Source organism: Mustela putorius, unplaced genomic scaffold, assembly GCF_011764305.1.
Source record: "Mustela putorius furo isolate JIRA1106 unplaced genomic scaffold, ASM1176430v1.1 tig00000460_pilon_pilon_pilon, whole genome shotgun sequence".
Lineage (NCBI taxonomy): Eukaryota > Metazoa > Chordata > Mammalia > Carnivora > Mustelidae > Mustela > Mustela putorius.
In genome coordinates this window covers 6,676,721-6,696,629 of record NW_025421389.1, presented here as the reverse complement: position 1 = coordinate 6,696,629, position 19,909 = coordinate 6,676,721, and the positions used below count along the sequence as shown (strand labels likewise).

The 19,909-nt window shown below is 54.0% G+C and overlaps 1 protein-coding gene across 6 annotated transcripts in view; it reads right to left on the bottom strand.

The window, feature by feature from the left end:
* The window catches only part of IGSF9B (immunoglobulin superfamily member 9B), a 58,494-nt gene extending 39,052 nt beyond the window's left edge, over positions 1-19,442 (bottom strand). For all 6 annotated transcript variants that reach the window (XM_045080336.1, XM_045080337.1, XM_045080339.1 and 3 more), the window contains exons 1-5: positions 19,120-19,442; positions 7,814-8,011; positions 5,842-5,988; positions 521-672; positions 129-246 (exon numbers count right to left, since the gene is read on the bottom strand). In XM_045080336.1, coding sequence (XP_044936271.1) covers positions 129-246; positions 521-672; positions 5,842-5,988; positions 7,814-8,011; positions 19,120-19,183 — 679 coding nt within the window. In that variant the 5' untranslated portion in view covers positions 19,184-19,442. The remainder of the gene's footprint in view (positions 1-128; positions 247-520; positions 673-5,841; positions 5,989-7,813; positions 8,012-19,119) is intronic.
* Positions 19,443-19,909: the final 467 nt, after the last annotated feature.

Below are 19,909 nucleotides of genomic sequence, written 5' to 3'. Positions count from 1 at the left end.
AGGCTGTCCATCTCACCAGCCACCCCAGCTGGGCCAGCCATGCCTAGGGCAAACCCCTCTACAGCTCAGATGGGCTGGAAGTCCCTGCAAAAGGTCCAGGGCATGAAGAGGAGAGAAACTGCTCTTACCTTGGACAAGCAGATGAGTGGTATGGACAGCCTCTCCCTGGATGCTGTATGCACGACAGGTGTAGGCACCTCTGTCCTCCCTACTGACCGATGTCACTGTCAGGCTGCCATCACTCACCTGGAGCCAAGGAGAGACAGAGCTCAGCACCCACCCTGGGGTCCCACCAGCACCACCCCCAGGTGTAGATGGACCTAGGGCTCATGCATTAGGGGGATATGGAGCCAGGCACTTCGTGTTCCATCTCCCTCCAACCAGACACCAGCCAGGCTGTGTGCTGTGCAGAGTGTTACCAGTCACGTGAAGTGGGAGGCTGCCGTGGAGAGGGAGGAGGCAAAGGAAGGGTGAGCAAGGAGGAAGAAGTACAGCAGCCCCAAAGGAGAACCACACCTACCTGGTATTTCCCACTAGCACCTAGGAGTGTCCCCTCCTTAAGCCAGGTGACAATGGGCTTGGGGTTTCCAAAAGCTGTGCAGGTCATGGTAACACTGCCACCTTCCTTGGCCTCAATGTATTGGGGGGGTGTTTCTGTAAAGGTGGGAGGAGCTGCAGAGAGACCCAGGGTGGGGTTAGCCAGCCTGCTGCCCCACGTACAGCACCCACACACACCAGGCACCACATCCGCTGTGTTCATAGATAACCCTCTGCGAAGTGCTGGGATAAATGAAGGAAGAGGGAGATGGGCAAAATCATTTGCCCATGAGTCTGACCGGGGGAGGAGAGACCTGAAATTCAAAGTCAGCCCGGCTGGGTGCAAATTCTAAACTTCTCCTGCTGTACTTGGCTAATTCCCAAGAAACAAATGTTTGCTGAGCATCTATTACGAGGCTACTATGCTTAGCTCTAAGGACAGAGCAATAAACAAGACAGCTTTCTCATGGCCTGCACACCCTTGCCAACAGCTCCGAACAGTTCTGTGACCCCCCCTTTCACCTCCAGATCATCCCTGATACGCCTATTTCCTTAACCTCAGCCCAGCCAGGCCCCCCCATTTCCAGGATGTCTTCTATCTGAGCATCATTTAGGCCTAACATAGACCACAGGCCATGGTTACAAGGAATCTTACGTTTCCAGATTCTGCAAAGAAAACCTTCCACCCTTTCTTGCATCCAGGCAGAAAGACAGCCCACTCTGCAGGCTACTCCCTTCTCAATTCTCTTCTGATTATGCCAGGTTATCCCCACATCACGACTTGCATTGATTGGAGTTTTGACTAAAATCCCATCCTGTTTGGATAATCAGCTGTTAAGAGACTCAGCCTCATTAGTCTGAGCTGCTTGCATAGGCAATCAGGTCAATCTTAACCCGTTGGACTATCAGTGCTTTTGAAGTGACAAGGAGGGGCCCCACGGTTGAACACCAGCCCTGGGGTTCACAATGCCAGGCTGGGGCAGGACATTTTTAGCTCATCTTAAGGTACCCAAAGGTCAAGACCAAGTTAAAGTGCTAGCCTGTCACTTGTTGGGTAACCCTGGGCAAGTCACTCAGCCTCTCTGAGTTTTACCTAAATCTGCCCCCCTCCGGGTCTGAGGTGAGGAGTAAGTAAGATAGTTTGTGAAAGGGATCTTGTAATGTAAATACGTGTGAAATGCTGGTTATTTTGTCATTACTCTTATCATTATCATCTCTCTGGAAACCTCTGAGGCATCCATGAGAAGCTCTGAGATGGATGTCACCTCTCCAGACAGTGCTGCCCTGAGAACCAGTCAGAGAGCTTCAGTATTTGGTCAGTCTGCCAACCTCGTCTGCTACCACATACCTCCTTCACTGTGCTCTAGGCCCACTGGCCATCTTTGTCTTCCTTGAATGTGCCAAGAACGTCCAACCTCAGGGCCTTTGCATTTGCCATCCTCTCTGTACCCAGACCTCACTCCTTTGGTTCATGCAAAATTTTGCTAAAATGCCACCTCTGCCGTAAGTGGTCAACCCATCTAAGATAGCACTTCCAGTACTCTCTACCCCCTTTAAAGAAAATAAAGCAGTGATCACTGACTTTCTCTGAGAACAAAGATCTTTTCTGTAAATCCCACCGCATGCCCGGCTTTTCTCCCAGTTCCTGGCATGTAACAGAGCACACAACAAACATATGTTGAATGGTTGAATGAACTTAATATACACACATACACACACCTACAAACCAACACAAATTCAAACACACGAAACTTCCCAGGAGCAAGATCATGACAAGACTGCTTTCTTCAATCATTTCCAACACCCTTTGCCTAGTGTGGGCATACAAGGGGAACTGGATATACTGAGTGAATTAAGAAACACACTCCATCACACACGAAAAATACACAATGGACACCTGCAAGCATGGCAATCCTCATCCAACATCTAATACAATAAAAATGATGGCAAAAACCATTCCAAATCCTTATACGGAGATTCTGAAATCCCAACTTCTGAAATGGAATGTGTGCTCATCTCCAACAGAGCCCCTCTTGCCAAGTCTGCCCCTGAGCTAATGCAGCCTCAGACTCTATTACCTCTGGTGTCAAGCTTAAAAGAAAAGATAATAAATTAAATTACGTCCTGAAGTGACAAATTAATTACTAATTACATAATTACTTTATTATTTAGGTGCTAATCAGGAAAGTACTTTGAACAATCTCGAGTTTTCAGGAAAATAATGGTTTGACTCTCGATTATTTACAGAATTAGGTGTTAGCTTGCCAGCTGCATTTCCAGGCTTAATTCTTTTTTACAAGTGCCCTATAATTAATAGTGCAGGTTAGAAACAGGCTGGCCTCTCCTCCAAGTAATTCACCAATCTAAATCAAGACTTGGCTTGGGCTTTTTGGGTCTTTTATACGTGATAAAGGAATAATTGGGTTTGTTTCCACCCAACTGGTCTTCAGGAAAACACAGAAGGGGAATGAGACCATTTATAATTCTAATTTTCCCTGGCCTTTCATTTTCCAAAGGTGATCTCTGTCAGAAAATGCCTGACACTAAACATTCTAGTTTGGAAGCAATGGAATGTTGGCAATCCAGACTCTTTCCTTCCATAATGGAAATATTTATGCTGGAAGGTACCCCAGAACTCGGGGTGAACGGAGGGGGGGAATAAAGGGAGAGCTCTCTCACCTTGAAAGGTGTCTGTTCTGTTCTCCCCATTTGGGAGGTAGGTTTCTTGGTAAGGGCCAAGTATTCTATGGTAAGCTCTGGTTCTGAAGCCTGGGGCAGAGAGGGGAGCATTCTTAGCTATTCTGCCCAACACTTCCCTATGAACGACCTGCCTGCCCTCCCTGACTGCACTGACTCTCATTTCTCTGGGCTTCCAGGCATGCTGTTCCCTCTGCCTGGACTACCCTTCTGTACCTCCCACCCCTGCACCTGGCTAACTCCCTAGTCACATGTCTGCACAGGAGTCATTCCCTCAGAGAAGCTCTCCCTCCTTTGTTCTCCCAAATCCCATATTGCAATTGTCCCTGGACTTGCCGCCTCTGAAAGTCTCCTTAAGAGCTAGGTCTGGTTTGGGCCCACTGCTGTATCCTCAGAGCCTGCCACAGAGAAAACATTCAAGATGTGTTTGTGTATGTGTGTTACTTCTCTTTATTTACAAGATTTACAAGGAGCACTCCAGTCTGATCTCCAAGCCCAGGGTATACACGTTACTCATGTAAATACTAAATGCCAGGATTCCAGATGTGTTGTGAATTGACAACTACTTTCCAACTACCACAGTCCTCTGCATCTTCCAGTCTGAGGACCTTCCCGTGCTCCTGCCTCCCTGCCACTACATGCTCATCTGATTTCATCTTCTTTCTCTCCTGAGAAAGAGGATGGCCAGCAGCTGACCCACATGTAATTAACGTTCCAGACACTGTGCAAGATGCTTTCTCACACAGCATTTCATCTGATCCTCACAACACCTCCGCAAACAGGCACCGGAAGCTGATGCTCAGAGACTTACTTGGGATCCTACAGCTATTGGATTCATGAAATGAATGCAGTGAGTTCGTGAAATAAACCAAACCTTCTCAGGGTCTTGTCCCGTGCTCCTTTCACTCTGAGCAATTAGGAGTTCTCAAAGAATCAACTCCCACTCATGCATGCAGGGACATAACAGAACACACAATTTTTAACTAAATTCTACTTTGCTGTCATGTGAGAACCTACTGAGCACCTGATGTCTCAGGTCGCCGAATGGACACTGCGAGGATAACGTGAAAAGAAAAGGAGATCCAGATTTCAGCCCAGCTTTGGAAGGGTGTTAGAGAGACAGAAACCAACATGGGCACTCTTGGCTCAGTGTTCAGTCAGTGAAGCTTTTAGCAGCCGATTTACCTTCCTAATTATGTTTTGCTTGGGCTAATATTAAGATGAGTTTTCATTCTCGGCACACACAACAGCTGGCATCAAAAGGAGGTGACTCAAAAGCTTACTGTGTGGTGGGGACAGCCCACCGGAGACTTAAAATAAGCCTCCAGTCTCTTGGGACTAACTGACAGGAGCCAACTGCATTGAACGGGTTGGGCAGTCTGGACCAACACTGTTCTAGGACTGCCATGGCTAACAGACCAGTGCCCTGGCTAAAATAGTCTGTTCTTTCAGGACCCTGGAGAGGTTCTCAAGCCATGGAACATGGCCTGACTCCTATGGGAGGAATGATCCAACCCCACAAGACAGGGCAGACAGAGTCGTTCTTCAGAGCAGATCGATACCATCAGAAGCTTCCAAGCCAGGAATGACACCAATTTCTCTCTCCCACCCACAGCATCTATAGTCATAGACATCACAACCATAAGGACCCAAGCTGTGTGTGGCACATCCAAAGCATATATGCCACTTCTCCAGATTTTTCTCCATGGTTCCAGCTTCTTCTGGCTCCTCCAGAGTATCTCCTCCCAAGTAAGGACTCCCAGGGACACAAAAGAGACTCTCCATCTGGGGACACACAGAAGGTCCAGTGCCTGATGTGGTCACAGCCTCAGACCCAGACTGCAGCCTTCACCAGCACTGGGAACTGGGCCAGCTCACCTGAGGCCTCTGCAAACACTTGAAAAGCATCAACATACAGTGCCAATTCACTTCATGTGAGCTATCAACACCTGATAGCCATTAAAACGGTTACTCTTCACAGGATCCTTACATTTCCTTGGACAGTAAACCCAGTACAAGCAGGGACCGTGTCTAGGCTTCGTCACCACTGTTTTCCCATCACCAGTGTGGAAGAGGCACACAACAGACCCTCACTGCATGTCTCTCAAATGAACATATTTAACAAGGAACCAAAATATTCACCTAAAAAGGAAAACTGTCATGGTGGAACTCCAGGAATCCCACTAGAGTGGGAAGGCATTTCCTGGGCTAGCAGGGTCTTCCCAAGGCTGAGAAATGGAGCCAGCAGATACAAATTTGGCCTCCACAAAGCCTTAACCCTCCTGGTTTCAAGAACCAGATTCTGACTTCCCTGTAAGGAGCTCTGATGCCAACACCTGCAGCAAACCCTGCCTCATACCTGAGGGGCTGCACCTCCCATGTACCTCCACTGACCCCAGAAGCTCTAGGGAGACAACTGAGGGAGAAGCAAGAGGTGGGAACTGCTAACTCAATGGGGCCCAGCCCTGCTGACTCTTCTTTGCAGCAGAGATTTGGAGCAGGGATACGGTAGTCAGGAAAGAGGCTTTCCCCAAAGTGGGTCCTTGGGGTATAGCCTTCCAGGTGGCTCCCCACCCACCCGTCCCCAGGAGTGAGCCCCATACGCACCGTTGATGGTGAGATGGACCCAGCTGCCGTTGTGAAAGGTGTCATACTGCTGGTCCAGCATGAGCACTTTGCACTCGTACCAGCCCTGGTCCTCAGAGCGGACCTGTTCCAGCCGTAAGGATGCTTTATCATGAAGGCTTGCCCGACCTGCAGGAAGACAGTGGGCAAAAGCCCAGGAGGCCGTCAGGGTGGGGTGAGCAGCACAACACCCACCAAAGGCAGAGGACCCATTGTAACCTTCGGACCATTTCCCATGGCATGGCCCCAAAGTAACAGCCGGCACCAACCCCAGGCAGCAGGTGGCAAAGGGAAAGGTGCACAGCCCAGCCATGGAGCCATTCTCCCAGCCTCAGCTGGCCCCACCCAGCTGTAGCTGTAACTCTGGGTTTGGCACTGGGAAGAGCTTCAGTCCCTTGGGATACTCCTGTCCTGCTACAGATCTCTTGGGACAAAGGAAAGGCATGAGGGACGAAAGAGGGTGGGAGGAAGCAAGAGAGGGAACAAAGGTACAAACAGAAGAGGGTGAGGCAGGGGACCCCAGAGCAGACCCCTGAACCTCATTTCAGGTTGTGTGACATCCCTCTCCCCGCTGGGTCCTCACCCCCTGCACCTGTCTGCCAGGCTTCCCTAGGATAAAGCAGAGGGAGGGCACGCAGGGACCAGAGTGGTGGGGTCCCCTCCCAGGCTGGACAGACTGCTCATCTAGCCAGAGCCCATTGTCCCCAAGAGCTGAGACACTAGGGCCCATAAGCCCGAGAATGAGGATAGGAACGGCAAGCAGAGCAAAGCCCCTCCCCCCGCCAGCTACTCTCCTTAACGCCATCCTCTTCCCCCATTAGGAAGCCGTATTTGTCTCATTCATGGTGATGGTAAGGTAAGACATGCAACAGGAGCCAAGCGGAATGGGAGTCCAGGACGAGGAACAGCCGTCAGGGCCTGCCCCTCCCTCACCCAGCACCTTAGCTCACCCCTCACTCCAATGTCACCATGGTCTCTGTTTTCATCCTGTCTCAATACTGGCAATCTGCCTAAAGACCAGAATGTCAAAACCAACCGCAACCAAAAAGAGAATAAGAGATAGGTCCAAGAGGGAGAGAGAGAGAAATGGAACTTTCTGCGAGAAATGCAATTCAGACCTCAGGAGCCAGAAGTAAAGATAAAAGCAAGGTCTGCCAGCTTCCTGCCTTCCTTTGAAAGTCCCAGCACACACATGCATTCATGCACACACACACACATGCTCACACTCACGTTCACATAAGCACACTCACACACAGACACACCCCACACTCTTCTTCCTCCAGCCAGGCAGGCTGGTGGTCAGGCACTGGCAGTGACTCAGAGCGAGGTCCCTGCTGGCAGGAGCAACTGCAGAGCAAGACACCCAGGGTGCCCTGAGGAGGGAGGCTGGCGTGGCAGAGGAGGCAGAAAGCAGTTGCCCACTGCTATGGCACGAACTAGCCCCCAATGTTTGCTTCCGCTCAGGGATGGGATGAGGCCCCAACTTCAGAGCCAGAGGCAGGGAGTGGGCCAAGGCAGACACAGCAAACTCCACAGCTGCAGCCAGCATGCCTGGCCAAGGGCAGCAGGGCTCTGACTCAGCTTCTTCCTGCACAGAGCTGCCCTTCAGCACAGCCCTACTGTCCTACATGGTGGGCTCTGTAGGCTTCCCTGTCCTTACCACTGCTCCTGTCCCTGCACATCCCTAACTCTGCTGTGATCTCTGTGTCTGCATCACCTCGTCCCTCTCCTCCCCACCACTTAATTAAAACCTCCCGAAGTCCGAAGGATGGAAGGAAAGAGGCAGAGACTGTGCAGCACAGATAACAGACCAGTTGTAAAAAGATAAGTGGCAACAGAGAGATAGGCAGGAGGAACAGTGACCATGACCACTGAGAGAGAAGACCAGCTGTGTTAAAACCAGGAGAAGAGATGGTAGGGTGGGGCGGGGGAGCCCCTGCAGCCTAGACCTTACCTGCATACTCAGGGTCCACATGAGGTGGATAGTAGCCAAACTTGATGAAGATAGGGATGGGCACCCCAAACTTGAACCACTCCACGACATAGGGCGGGGGCTGTCCCGTCACCGGATGAATCACGTCGCATCGCAGGACCACACTCTCACCGGCTCTTGCGGTCACAAACTCGGGCTCCTCTCGTAGGCCGTGGGCAGCTAGTGGGTCAGCAAAGTCGGGATGCACAAAGGGAGGTGACAAGGAGATCCTGACCCAGCAGCCCAAGAGGCAGCCCTCTGCCCATCCACTCCCATTCCCAAGGGCAGCTGGCCACCCAGCCATCCCCCTGAAAAGGAACTCAGTCACTCCCCAGAGGGTCCACAGTGCACCCTGAACCCCGTTCTCCCCCCTCCCTACTCATATCTCCACAGCCCTGGGGGCCCCAGGAATCCATGAACCTGAGATGGGGAAGAAAGGGGGAAGAGAAGGAAGCAGTTCTTTCCAGTCCTGCAAGCCAAATCTTCCCTCCCCAAATCCCAAAGAGCACAGCCGTAACCATATCATCCCCCACTGCACAGCCCCGCCCCCGCCCTCAGTTCTAAGAGGTCTAGCTACTGAGAAAGTGGAGGGGGTCTCCACCTCGTTGTGGAGACCCACAGCCTGGGCTACAGGGGCCTGCTGTAGCCGAGAGTATAAATATGGAATCTCTTCCTGTACTGGATGCTTCCTACCAGAGCCTGGTAGGAACCGCAGAGCCAGCCTCCTCCTACGCCCCACCCCCAGCTCAGCCTGATGTTCGCAGCACAAAACAAGAGTACTCCATACAGGAGCAGGGGAATCCCTAACAAGCTGAGCAGAGGCTGCTCATGGCAACACCGGAGGGAAAACCCCACAGGCCTGACTGGCCTCTCCAGGCCCCTCCTCCCTTGCCCCACTGTACCTGCTGCAGAGAGGGGAGCAGGAGGGGCCTCTAGCCCTCCAATTTTTAAACCCCAGACATCACCACCAGGATAGCAGGATGTTGGGACAGAGCGGGGCCCTTGGGACTGCTGAGCTCAGCCAGCTAAGGGGAAATCATCCCACCTTTGGCAGAGATAAAACATACAGCTGGATAGGGTGCACCCATCCTCTTGGCATTGGGAGGGCAACATGGAGAGAGACTCACCCCCACCCCCACCCCCAAGCTGGAGGACATAGAGGACAGATTAACCCAGGCAGGGCTTCTCTAGCCTGGCAGCCTCCTCCTGAGCCCCTACAGGAGGCGTGCCATCCCCACCTTCAGCCTGAAACTGCTCCCTCCCACACAAGGACTCCATGCCCACAAAGTCACCTTGTCCAGCTTGTTTCCCAGTGAAAGGGACAGCCTGGAGAAGCCTCTCTCTCAGCGTTCCCTCACACTACCCAACACAACTCCGGACTAGACCACAGCTCTCCCCATCCAAACTCACCTCCCTTCCCAGTCCCTGCTGGGCCCCTCCAGGCAGCACCAAGGACAGCAGCTGCTCTACTAGAGGCACAAAGCCAAGAGCTGAAGGATCCTCCCACCACAGAAAATATGCCCGGAAGAATAGCACCTGCCTGTCCTTCTATCCCTGTCTGTCTGCCTATCTGTTGTGGTGCCTCTGCATCTGACTCTGACTGCCTCTCGGACCCCTGTGTGCTCCCGCCCATCTCCTTCTCTCATCTCTCTCTTTTCCTTCATGCCCCTGCATCTCTGGCTCCTTCTACGTGTCTGTCTCTCTGATTCCTCCTCTGTCTCTCTGGCTCTGAGACAGAAGTCGCTCTCCTACTCCTTTTCCATGTCTCTCTGCGCCACTCTGTCTCTCTTCCAGTCTCTGTCTCTGTCTTTTCCTCTTTAGCTCTCACTCTATGTGAATGCTTCCACTTGTCAGTCTTTCTCAGTTTTCATGTCTCTATCAGTATGTGTGTCTGTGTGTGTGTATTGGGGGAAATATGTGGATTTCCCTTGCCTATGCACCGAGAAGGGGTTTTGCCAGCTTTCCTGTGTGGAGGGACCTCTGTGTGCTTACGTTTCTGTGTTTGCATTTCTCTCCATGTCTGCCTACATGCTGTCTGTTCATCTCTGTGTCTCTCCTTCTCTCCCTCCCATCCCCCTTTCCCTCTCCTCCCTAAGTTGCGGAAGGAGGAGGAGGCAAGCTCTTCTAGAAGCTGATTGGCTACTGGTGACATCACTGTTTTCTAGAGAAAGAGCTAAGATCACAGAGTATTTTTGGAGCAGAGCAGAGTGTTGCACTCACCTGCCTGAGGCCCCAGCAGGTTTCCCAATTCCCCCACCCCCAACCTTGCTTCAGGCTAGGTTTGAATTTCAACCCCTCAGGGAAAGCAAGGAGAGAGCTCAGCTGCAGCTGGCCCCTCCCCCACAACCCCAGGGGTACCTAGAGAGGGACAGAGCCTGCCTCCCAGCCTCCAGGAGCACAAAGGCTGATCCTGGACTCAGAATGGGCAAACAGCGGGCACCATGAGCGAGCAGGGGGAGCAACGTGTGTATGCATGTGAGAGTCTGTGTGCATGCGAGTAGCTCTTGGTAAAAGGATGTATGAGTGTGTATGAGTGTAATATGTGCATATGTGTAGCTCTTAGCAAAAGGACAAGGATGAGTGTGTATGTGGCAGAATGTGTATGTGCATGTGTGAGTATGTATATGTGTGTATGTGACTGTGTGCATGCATATGTGAATGTGTGTCACGCAGAATTTCCAGGAGGTGAAATACAGGAGCCTAGGGAAGAGGAAGGAGTTATTCCAGGGCCTGGTTACTGGGTGTGGGGGAAGCATGGGGGAGACAGGCTGTCCACAGCAGGGAGCTTCTTCCCCAGGGGCTATAGCACCTCAAAGCCCAAGGCAAGAGGAAGAAGCTGTGAGGAAAAGGCCAGCACTGCTGAGCAGGCAGCTGCCCACCTTCAGCAGCAAAGCTTGACTCTGTAGCTCCCCAGCTCCCAGGGCTCAGGGCTCTGGGGGGCAATGCCAGGAGGTGGGTCGGCTTTGCAATGGGTCCCTACAATGCCTGCTGCTCAGTGCTGCCTCATTCTCACCGCATGGCAATGAGGCAGCCTCTTTCACACCTCCCCCAGCACTGGTGTTAGCTCCAGGTTTCCACCCCCACCCCCTAGCTGGCCCCTGGGCTCAGGACTGAGCACCCAACCCAAGGTCGGCCCTCTTGAGCCAGTCAACCCCACCCCTCCTCTCTGTGTAAGGACCCTTTCAACCAAGGATAGGCAACAGAAGAGGGGACTCGGTGCGATACTCGATACTCGGTGAGATAAGCATCACAAAGATTCTAACCAAGGCAAAAAGAGAGGGTGTTTCCTAAGAAGAAAGTAGAGGGGTGAGAGCCCCTCTCGGTCCAAACCTCCTGGTTTTCGGAACCCTAAAATATTGTGTTTTAAGATTATATTTATTCAAGAGAGAGAAAGAGCAAGAGTGAGACCACAAGCAGGAGCAGCAGAGGGAGAGGAAGAAGCTCCCTGCTGATCCCAGGGCTCCATCCCAGGACCCAAGACCAAGACCTCAGTCAAAGGCAGATGCTTCACTGACTGAGCCACCTAGGTGCCCCTGAATCCTAAAATATTCATCAGCTTCCTCAGTTCTTCAACACACACGCACACACACTCATCACCTACAAGCACTTCTTCCTAAGCCTGATCTTTTCTGAGCCAAAGCATGTCTAATAAAACACATTCCCCAGAAAAGCCCAAAGCAAGAAAGAAAAAGTAAACAAGCAGGCAGTAAAAAGGGAAGAGGGGCTTGGTGGAGCAGAGATAAACTCTGACCCAGGAGGACACCAAACCCAAATCGAGGAGTGAAAGACTCAAGAAAGGAAGGAGAGAGAGGCAGGGATGGGCACAGTGCAAACTGGACACAGGCAGAACCCAGCCGAGGGCAGGAGAGAGAACTCTGGGGCACAGGGGACACAGAGACACAGGCCTTCAAAGGACCCCAGAACCAGGAAGGGGACAGAATGGAGGGGATTCCTTCAGGGAGCAAGTGGACTTCTCCCCAGCAGGATTGACTGGAGTAACTGCCCACCAGTTCTGAAGGGAGCAAGAAGGAGGGAGGGAGAGATGAAGGGAGAGGGGGAGGGAGGAGGGGAAGGGAAGGACTGATAGTGACCTGGGTGAGGAAGGGCTGCGAGAGGGGTGACACCCCCAGGCCCCTTCCCCACCAAAGAAGCCTACAGCAGTCCCTAGAGATGAGGCTCCAACCTCAAAGAGGAAACCGGCATCTGCAGGGGTGAGGGCGGCATCTGCAGGGGTGAGGGCGGCAGGAGGCCTGAGGTGCCCTGGATTCTGCATACCCGTTTTAGAGGAGGCAAGAAACAGCAGTCCCCTGAGCAGAGCAAATCTGCATTTTGGGGCTCTGCCCAACCCACTCTGGATTTGTTTTACCAGGATAGGGAAGAGAAAGCAGGAGAGCAAAGAAGAACGAGGTAGCCCCTGCTGTCTGGCTGACCTTTTGGGAAGCCCATAGGGTACAAATCCCCTGCTCTCTATGCCAGGTGGTGCCCGGTGGGCAGCCAAGTTCAGGCTGCCATTGGATCCCTCGTGGGCATAGAACCATGAAGATCCAGGCCCTGGCACGGATCAGTGTGCCTGACACTCACAGCCTAGGGCTCTTCCACCAGGGCAGGGCTGCAGGAGGAAGGGCACCTGAGAATGAGAAACACTCTAAATGCCTGAGAAGGTCTAAGATCCTGAGGAGGAAGAGCTTTGGCTGTCAGGCAACCCAACCTCCCCTAAACAGCTACCACATACCAGGCTCGGGGCCGGGCGGGCACGTAACACAAATTTCCCGTAATACTCACAATGCCCACCTGACAGAACTACTACCAGCTCATCTTCACAAATGAGCAAACTGGGAGGCTACCTGGCTCAGCAGTCACTCGGGGACAGGTGGGGGAGTCAGGGTCCAGCTGCCATGTCCCCTTTATGCCCACATTCAGGGATACCATCCTGCCGGACCACAGGCCCAGACACTAAGGCCTCTCCAGCACTGCACTCCAGACACAGCGCCCTGCCCCTCTCCTCCCTGAGTCAGAAGGCAGTCCCTCCCCACAGGCACACTCTGCTCAGTCCTCCACCAGAGAAGGAAGATACAGTGGACCTGCTGTGGGACGCAGCTGGTGCTCTCTGACTGGTTCTGGGCTCAGCATCACTCTGCAGTCTCTGGCTAGGTCTGGTAGTGGCTGTGGTAAGGGAAAACCTCGGGGTGAGCAGCAACCTCCCTGATTCATGAGCACAAGTCCTTACTGCAGCCTCCCGTTCTTGTTCCTCCTCCTCCTCCTCCCCTCCTCAGCCCCTTCCTCCGCCCCCTCCTCCTCCTGGTCCCACTCCTCCACCCCCTCCTCCTCCCCATCCCCCTCCCCCTACTCCTCTGGGCACCAGACTCCCAAACCACAGGCCGGTTGTCTAATAATACCAGCGACAGCCACCGCCACCTCCATCTGCCAGCCTAAAAATAATCCCTGCTGAGTCCAAAAAAGGCACAGCCCCCAATAGTCCCCCAATCGCTCCTCCCCAACAAGCCAGGAGGCTCCAGGAGATTCCAGGAAGCCCGGGACTCAGGCTTCCAGGGAGCCTCCCACAGCAGTACACACCCAGAGGGATGGCCTGAGGAAGGCAGAGGACAGACTCCCTACTGCCCAGAGCAACAAACACTACAAGTGTGTGATGGACACAGGACCAAAACATCTGGCCATGTCCTTGTTCCTTCCAGAAGGCAGGTGGACTAGCAGTCATCTGGCCATCATTATGCCTCCAGCAAGGGCCCCCATATTCAGCCTAGGCAGGCTCTCAGAAAAGTCCTTCCATGGTCTCCCCATCAGTGTCCTCACAGCCCTTTCGGGTCCCACTCCCCATCAAACCTCTCAGGGTGGGAAATTGGAGTTCAGGTGAGCCCAGATGGGCCCTAACCAGGAAAGCTTCCCATCTTTCAAAGAGCAAGGCACTGGGGAGGGAGGGGCAGGAATTGCAGGCCTCCTTCCTCCTGTGGGTGCCTCTCCTTCCTAACCCTCTTGGCTGGGCTCCCCTCAGCAGCCCACGAGGCAGCGATGCTATTAGCAACCTTAATTTGCTCTCAGCTAGATTGTATTTCCAAGAGCCTTTTCCCCATGAGCCACTGACAGGAAGCAGTCAGTAATTCAACCTCCGCTCTGCTCCTTTAATGGCTCCTCGGCAGAAAGGCAAAGCCACACCCCACCCCCACACCCCACCACGCGGTGGAGGCTTGCACCCTGCACACTCACGCATGGCCAAGTACACGCGTGTACTCCAGAGCCAGCAGGCAGGCAGGCCCAGACAGGTGAGGGCACTGTGGGCTCTGCCTGCACCAGGCACCCTCCTCTCCTCAGGTAAGACAAGATAGGGAAGTAGGAAACGGAAGCTCCCATATATACTCACAGTGAAGCACCAGCATTCTCTACACTGAAGCCAGAAAATGAGGACAGAGGCTCACCTCAAACAATTTGTGAAGGCGAGCCTGTGTGCAAGCTATCTGCCACCGACCTTCTGGGTGGGTGGGTGCCTGTGACCAGAAGGGTGGTGAGGACCTGGGGATACGACAGACTGAGGGACTGTCCCAGTCCCCTCTCTTCTCAGAAGGACAGTTAGGCTGGCTGGCACCCCCTCCAAGCTTTGGCTCACATGGAATTGTTCTCCAAAACCCTTACAGAGGCCCTGTCTCTGCTCACCAGTCTTCTGCTTATTCACGCAAGAGAGAACAGAAAAGCAGGAAAATTCCTAAGAAAAATAGGTCAGCTGCCTCGGGCAGACCGAGCTGGCACCCGTGGGCAGTGCCCCAGAGGGGGCCAGGCTATAAGCTGCCTCTGCAGCCCCAGCACCCTCTCCCATCTCCCCAGGGATCCAACCACTTCTCTACTCTAGAGTCCACTGGGTCAACAGGGAACTGATGCCAGAGCCCACTGTAGCAAGACAGGCCCATTTTCTATGTCCCCCGGAGCTCTGCCTGGCTTTGTCTCCCCCTCCCCCACCCTCTAGGCTTCCTCTCAGGACCTCAGGTATCTTTCAATCCAGCCCTTGGGCTTAGCCTCCAACTTCGAAAACTTCTGGGCTGCCTAGATTTAGGTGCAAAGCGGGGGGATGAGGAAAGTCAGGTGTCTGCTCCGAGTGCAGTCTCACTGCCAACCACAGCACTTGGAGGGGAGTGGCTCCCCACGTCGTGCCTGGAGCCTGTCCCCCTGCCCTCCTGCATTCTACACATATGCGTGCAAACACACAAGTAAACACATACACACACATAAGGGTATATACACACACACATGCACACATATAAGCACAGGCATGTATACACACATGTGCAAACGTGCACACCTATACAGGCATGTGCACACATCTGTAGACAGCTCACACCAATTACAGCTCCTTTCATAATTCAGACCGACCCTTCATAAAAGCTGCTTAACCCATCCTAGGCAGCAGACAGAAGGAAACTGCCCCCTGAGACCCTAGGCCCCAGCCTGAGAAGGTCACAGGATGTGTCTGGGGAGGGAGGAGACTTTCAAGGGGAACACAAGTGTGTTAAATCTCAGGCCCAGCCCCCTTATCTCCCCACCACACTACCTCCCTCTTTATCTCCCTGCCCTCACACACAGCGCCCCCCACCCCTGCCCCCAGCACACAGGAAGGCTGGGAGAGAGGAGCAAGCAGCCAGCAGGGCTGAGAAAGACAGGGCCAAGGGAGAAGACAGAGCAGCAGGCCAGACTCTGAGAGCTGAACCCTATCTGGGGTGCATCAGGAGAGCAGTGCCAGGAGCCAGGAAAGAGGGAGGAGCAGAGAGATTCTGAGTTTCAGCATCTCCCCAGCTAGGCAGCCTCTGCTCCTTGGGTAACCAGATCCCAACTTTCTGTCTCAGAGCCACAAACATGAAACCACCCAGCTCTGGGACCTGCCTACTCCAAGTCTGGCGCATGTTGGGCCTCGGGCCAGGAGCTGAAAGCTGATTCTTCCCACTGCCCCTCTGCCATGCCCTTTCCGACACATCCCGTCCTCAGCTTCTCCCAGGATGCATGCTGCCAGACACACCCCCGCCTTTGGTGTGTGTGCAGGGGACACACACACACATACCACTTGGCCACTTGCTGAGCAGAGTCCTTCTTTGCTGATGGACTGCCCATGGGGTCTTGCTAGCAGCCTCCTGATCTACACCTCCTCCTTCCCATCTTCATTGGCAAAGGGAAAAACGGAGGGTCAAGGCCAGGCTGAGAGTAGAGGGCACTCTACCAGCAGGATCTGAGTCAGAACCCTTCTTGGTTTGGGTACACTATAGTCAGGGATAATCCAACCAAAGACTCTGTGGTGGACAGGAGGCAGCCTTGGGAATAAAGGCCCAGACTTCTCCTCTATGCCAGGCCCAGGGTCATCCCAGCAGGGCCCAGGATCCTCCCCCAAGCTTGCTCAGTCTGGGATGCTGAGTCTCCAGTTACCATCTCCCAGAATCCAGATACCTATCTTCTCCATACCCTCCCCAACCTCTCCACTGACCTTTATCACCTTCCAGACACACATGATCAGAGTCAAAAGGGGAGCCCATCCCTAACTCTGTCCCATCCTGACACTGCCTAAGAGCCCATTCCTTTTAACCCTCTGATAGAGCAACCCCTGCTTCAGCAAAACCCTAAAGGTAGCATCTTCAAGTCCCTACCTCACAGGAATCTCCTCTGCCAGTCAGAGAACAGCTGAGCTCTCACACAGAGCCAGCATTTGAACAGTGGCTGGTATTTCCCATGTGAGCAAAACCCTGCCACACAGGTCTCCCCTCCCTCCCTCCAGGTGCTGCAGTGCTATGACCTGCATGCCTCCTGGGATCCTTCCTACAAGCCTCTGGCCACTGACAAACTCCCAGTTCTACAGATCTTTGAAAGGATTTCCAAGCAGTCCTGAGGTCTGCTCACCCTCTGCTCACCTCCCTGGGATTCAGAGGAACAAGAGGTTCTCCCCAGACAAGGTCAGCCTGCAAAAGGGTACTTGGTTCCTGACAGGGTCAGCCTTCTGAGCTTCCCTCAAGAGATTTCTAGCTCCCAATGCCCTGAATGGTCCAAGGGAAAGAAACTGAGAAGGGGTCTGGAACCCCAGAGATACTGAATATAATAATAATAATGTTAACATTTATTGAGCACTTACTATATATCAGGTAGTCATTCATTTCTTTACAGCACTAATGTTCACCAAAAAACCCTACAAGCTCATACTGTTCATCCTATTTTCCACTGAGGCAAGTGACATTCAAAAGGTTAAGCAACTTGTCCAAGGTCACAGGGCCAGCAAGTGGCAGAGCCAGGATTTGAAACCAGATCATTTGACTCTATACCTAAGCCCTTAACCAGCATACAAGTAGTCTTTTTAAGCTAAAAGGACCCCAAGACCAATTGGGGTGGCAGGCTCAAGGGTGCAGATCAAGCCATCCCAGATAGAAGGACCTCTCCACACCCAGAAAGAGGGTATAACCTTCATGCCCAACAACCTTCCATGCTGGGAAGTCCTTCCTTCTGTCTGGCCATTCTGCGTGTTGCTGCAATATAAACCCATTTGCCTTTATTCTGTATTTAAACTTGCACAAAGTCCATTACCCTCACCCTGACTTATCAGGGTGAAGGCTATTTCAGAGCCTCCTTTCAGTGTCTCTTTTTTATTCAAAGATCCCAGCAGCTCCTTTTGTGCTTTCAGCGACAGTCCCATAGCAGGAATGTACCAAAAACTGGAGGGGAGGAGGACGAGGGCACTGGAAGACTACAAGAACATAGGGGAAAGGAGGAGGCTGAGACTAAGGGCAGATTCTCATACACAACTGGACCCACCCCACCCCCACCCCCACTCCATAAGCTTCTGAATCTCCTTAGCCTCAGTGTTCCCACCTGACAAATGGAGTTTTTAAACCACCCAAGTCAACCTACTATTTAACAGAATCACCCTTCCTTTCTCCCTCCTCTGCTTCGGTTTTTAGACTCACTCCCTTCCTCAAATAGCTTGGAAGACACTCCGTTCTAGAAACTTTTTCAAATCACTCCCCTCTCCCCCTACACATACCAAGAGAACTAGAGAACCCTGGCTATAAAAGGCGCCTCCTGCGACCCCCTCTGCCCTAGGGCGGCTGGGAGCGGGTTCTCTCTTCGCGGGGTCCTCCCGGCTGATTACCACCCACCAACCGGCTCTCTCCCAGCTCTCCACTCCTGCCGGCTTCGTGAACTTGCCTGCAGCTGGGTCGTGTCTGTGTGCTGAAAACAGTGAGCTCAGAGTCCTAGCACCCTCCAGGCTGGCTCCTACTTCCATACAAGGGCCGAGAGCCTGGGGTGCCACCCAGAGGCTCGTAGGTCGCTTTGCCCGTCTCCAAAGCAAAAGCGCGCGCGCTCACGCACGCATCACCCAACTCGATGGCTCGCGTCTTGTCTCATCCCCCAGCTCAGAAAGGGAAAATCAGAAAAAGAAAAACCTCCCTCTGCTAGGAGACGGAGCAGAGGGGACCCCTAGTCCGCCGTCCTCACCCCGAGCCAGTTCTGCCTCACAGCGGGGAACGGCGGCGTGGGGTCTGCCAGGATGCGGCCCGCTCCCAGGGAACTTTTGCCTGGCCCGGGCCCAGGTATGGCTAAGACAGGCGCGGACACCTGGCAGGGGTAAGCAAAAGCGAACACTCCTTCTCCGAGCCGGCGGAGGGACCCAAGCGCTTGACCAGCTCTTCCCTCTCCTGGCTCCGTGCGCCCCATGCCCCGCGAGGGGGATCCAACTCCCAGCTGCCAGATGTGTGATTGGAAGGGGTGTGAGCTGGAGCGGGAGACGCCCGCGGGGCCCAGAAACCTGTGCGTTTAGCTAGCGGTGGGTGCCAAGAGTCCCAAGGCTTTGGGTCGCGCCTCCCTGCAAGGGCTCGTCTGCGGAGCGGTGGCGCTGCGCGGGGCTCGAGCGTGCTGCAGCCTACCCAAAGACCCGCAAACTCCCCGGCAGCCAGAGTTAGGAAAGCCGCCGACTCCCCAGCGCTAGAAGAGGCTGCTGCTCCGGCAAAGAGCACCTGTCTTGGCACACTGGTATGAAGTCCTGAGGTCGAAGGTGGGCGAAGTCGACCCGAATCCTAAGATCTTTTCCCAAGTTCCCAGCAGCGTATGGACTCGGGCCCCTTACCCGCCCGGCCCCTCCGGCCCGCGGCCCCTAGCCCTTCCCGGCAGTGCCCCGGAGAGCGCCTCGCTGGAACAGGAGCCTCGCCCGCGGAAGGGCGCAGCGCTCGGCCGGGCCGGGGAGCCCCAAGCGGGAAAGAAGGGGCTGAAAGCGCCGGAGAGGGCCAGAGGAGGGGCGCTGCACTTCAACTCACCTTGAGCCGCAAGACCTCGGGTGCTGATCACACTTGCTATCAAAGTGGCCACATACCAAATCATAGTACTACCGCGCGCCAGCCAAGAGCCTCATCCTATCGCAAAGTGCTCCTGCGCCCGCACACTTCTCGCGCCCGAGCGCCTGCTCACGCCCGCTCGCGCCCGCCTACGCCCCGAGCCGGTGCTCCTGCAGCCCGGGCGGCCCGCTCTCCATCCCTCCCCGGCTCCACTCGGCTCGGCGCGCAGCCTCCCCGGCCCCCGGCGCAGCGGCACCTGCACTACTAGCCCAGGCAGAGCGCAGCCAGCTCCACGGTGAAGCCTAGCCAGGCCGGGCCTCCAGGACCGCCCCCGCCGTGCTCCCATTGGACACTGCTCGCAGACCTGGGGGCCGATTGGCTCGAATGTCTGTCCGTCGCGGCGCGAAGGAGGCGAGCCCATTTCAAGGTGCGTTGAAGTGTGGCGAGCACAGAGCCGCAGAATCATGCGCATTGCCAGGGAGAAGGCGTTGTAGCGTCTCCGCTCTGTTCTGTTCTTTGCTCACACTGCATGGCAAGTTTCTGGTGAACGGAATGGTAGCTTCTCGAGCTTGCAAACGGGACCCCGGGAATCTCAGTTATCCCCAGACGGGTCCGAGGGGACGTCGCCCCCGCCCACCCAGGAAACCCAACATCCGGTTTTTAACCAGCAAAAAGCTGTTCCCTGGAGAATGATGCTGTTTCCATGATGGGGAAACCCAGGAACAGGCAGCCTGGGAAAGCTGGGAAAGCTAGTGAACGTCCTTCGCTGGAG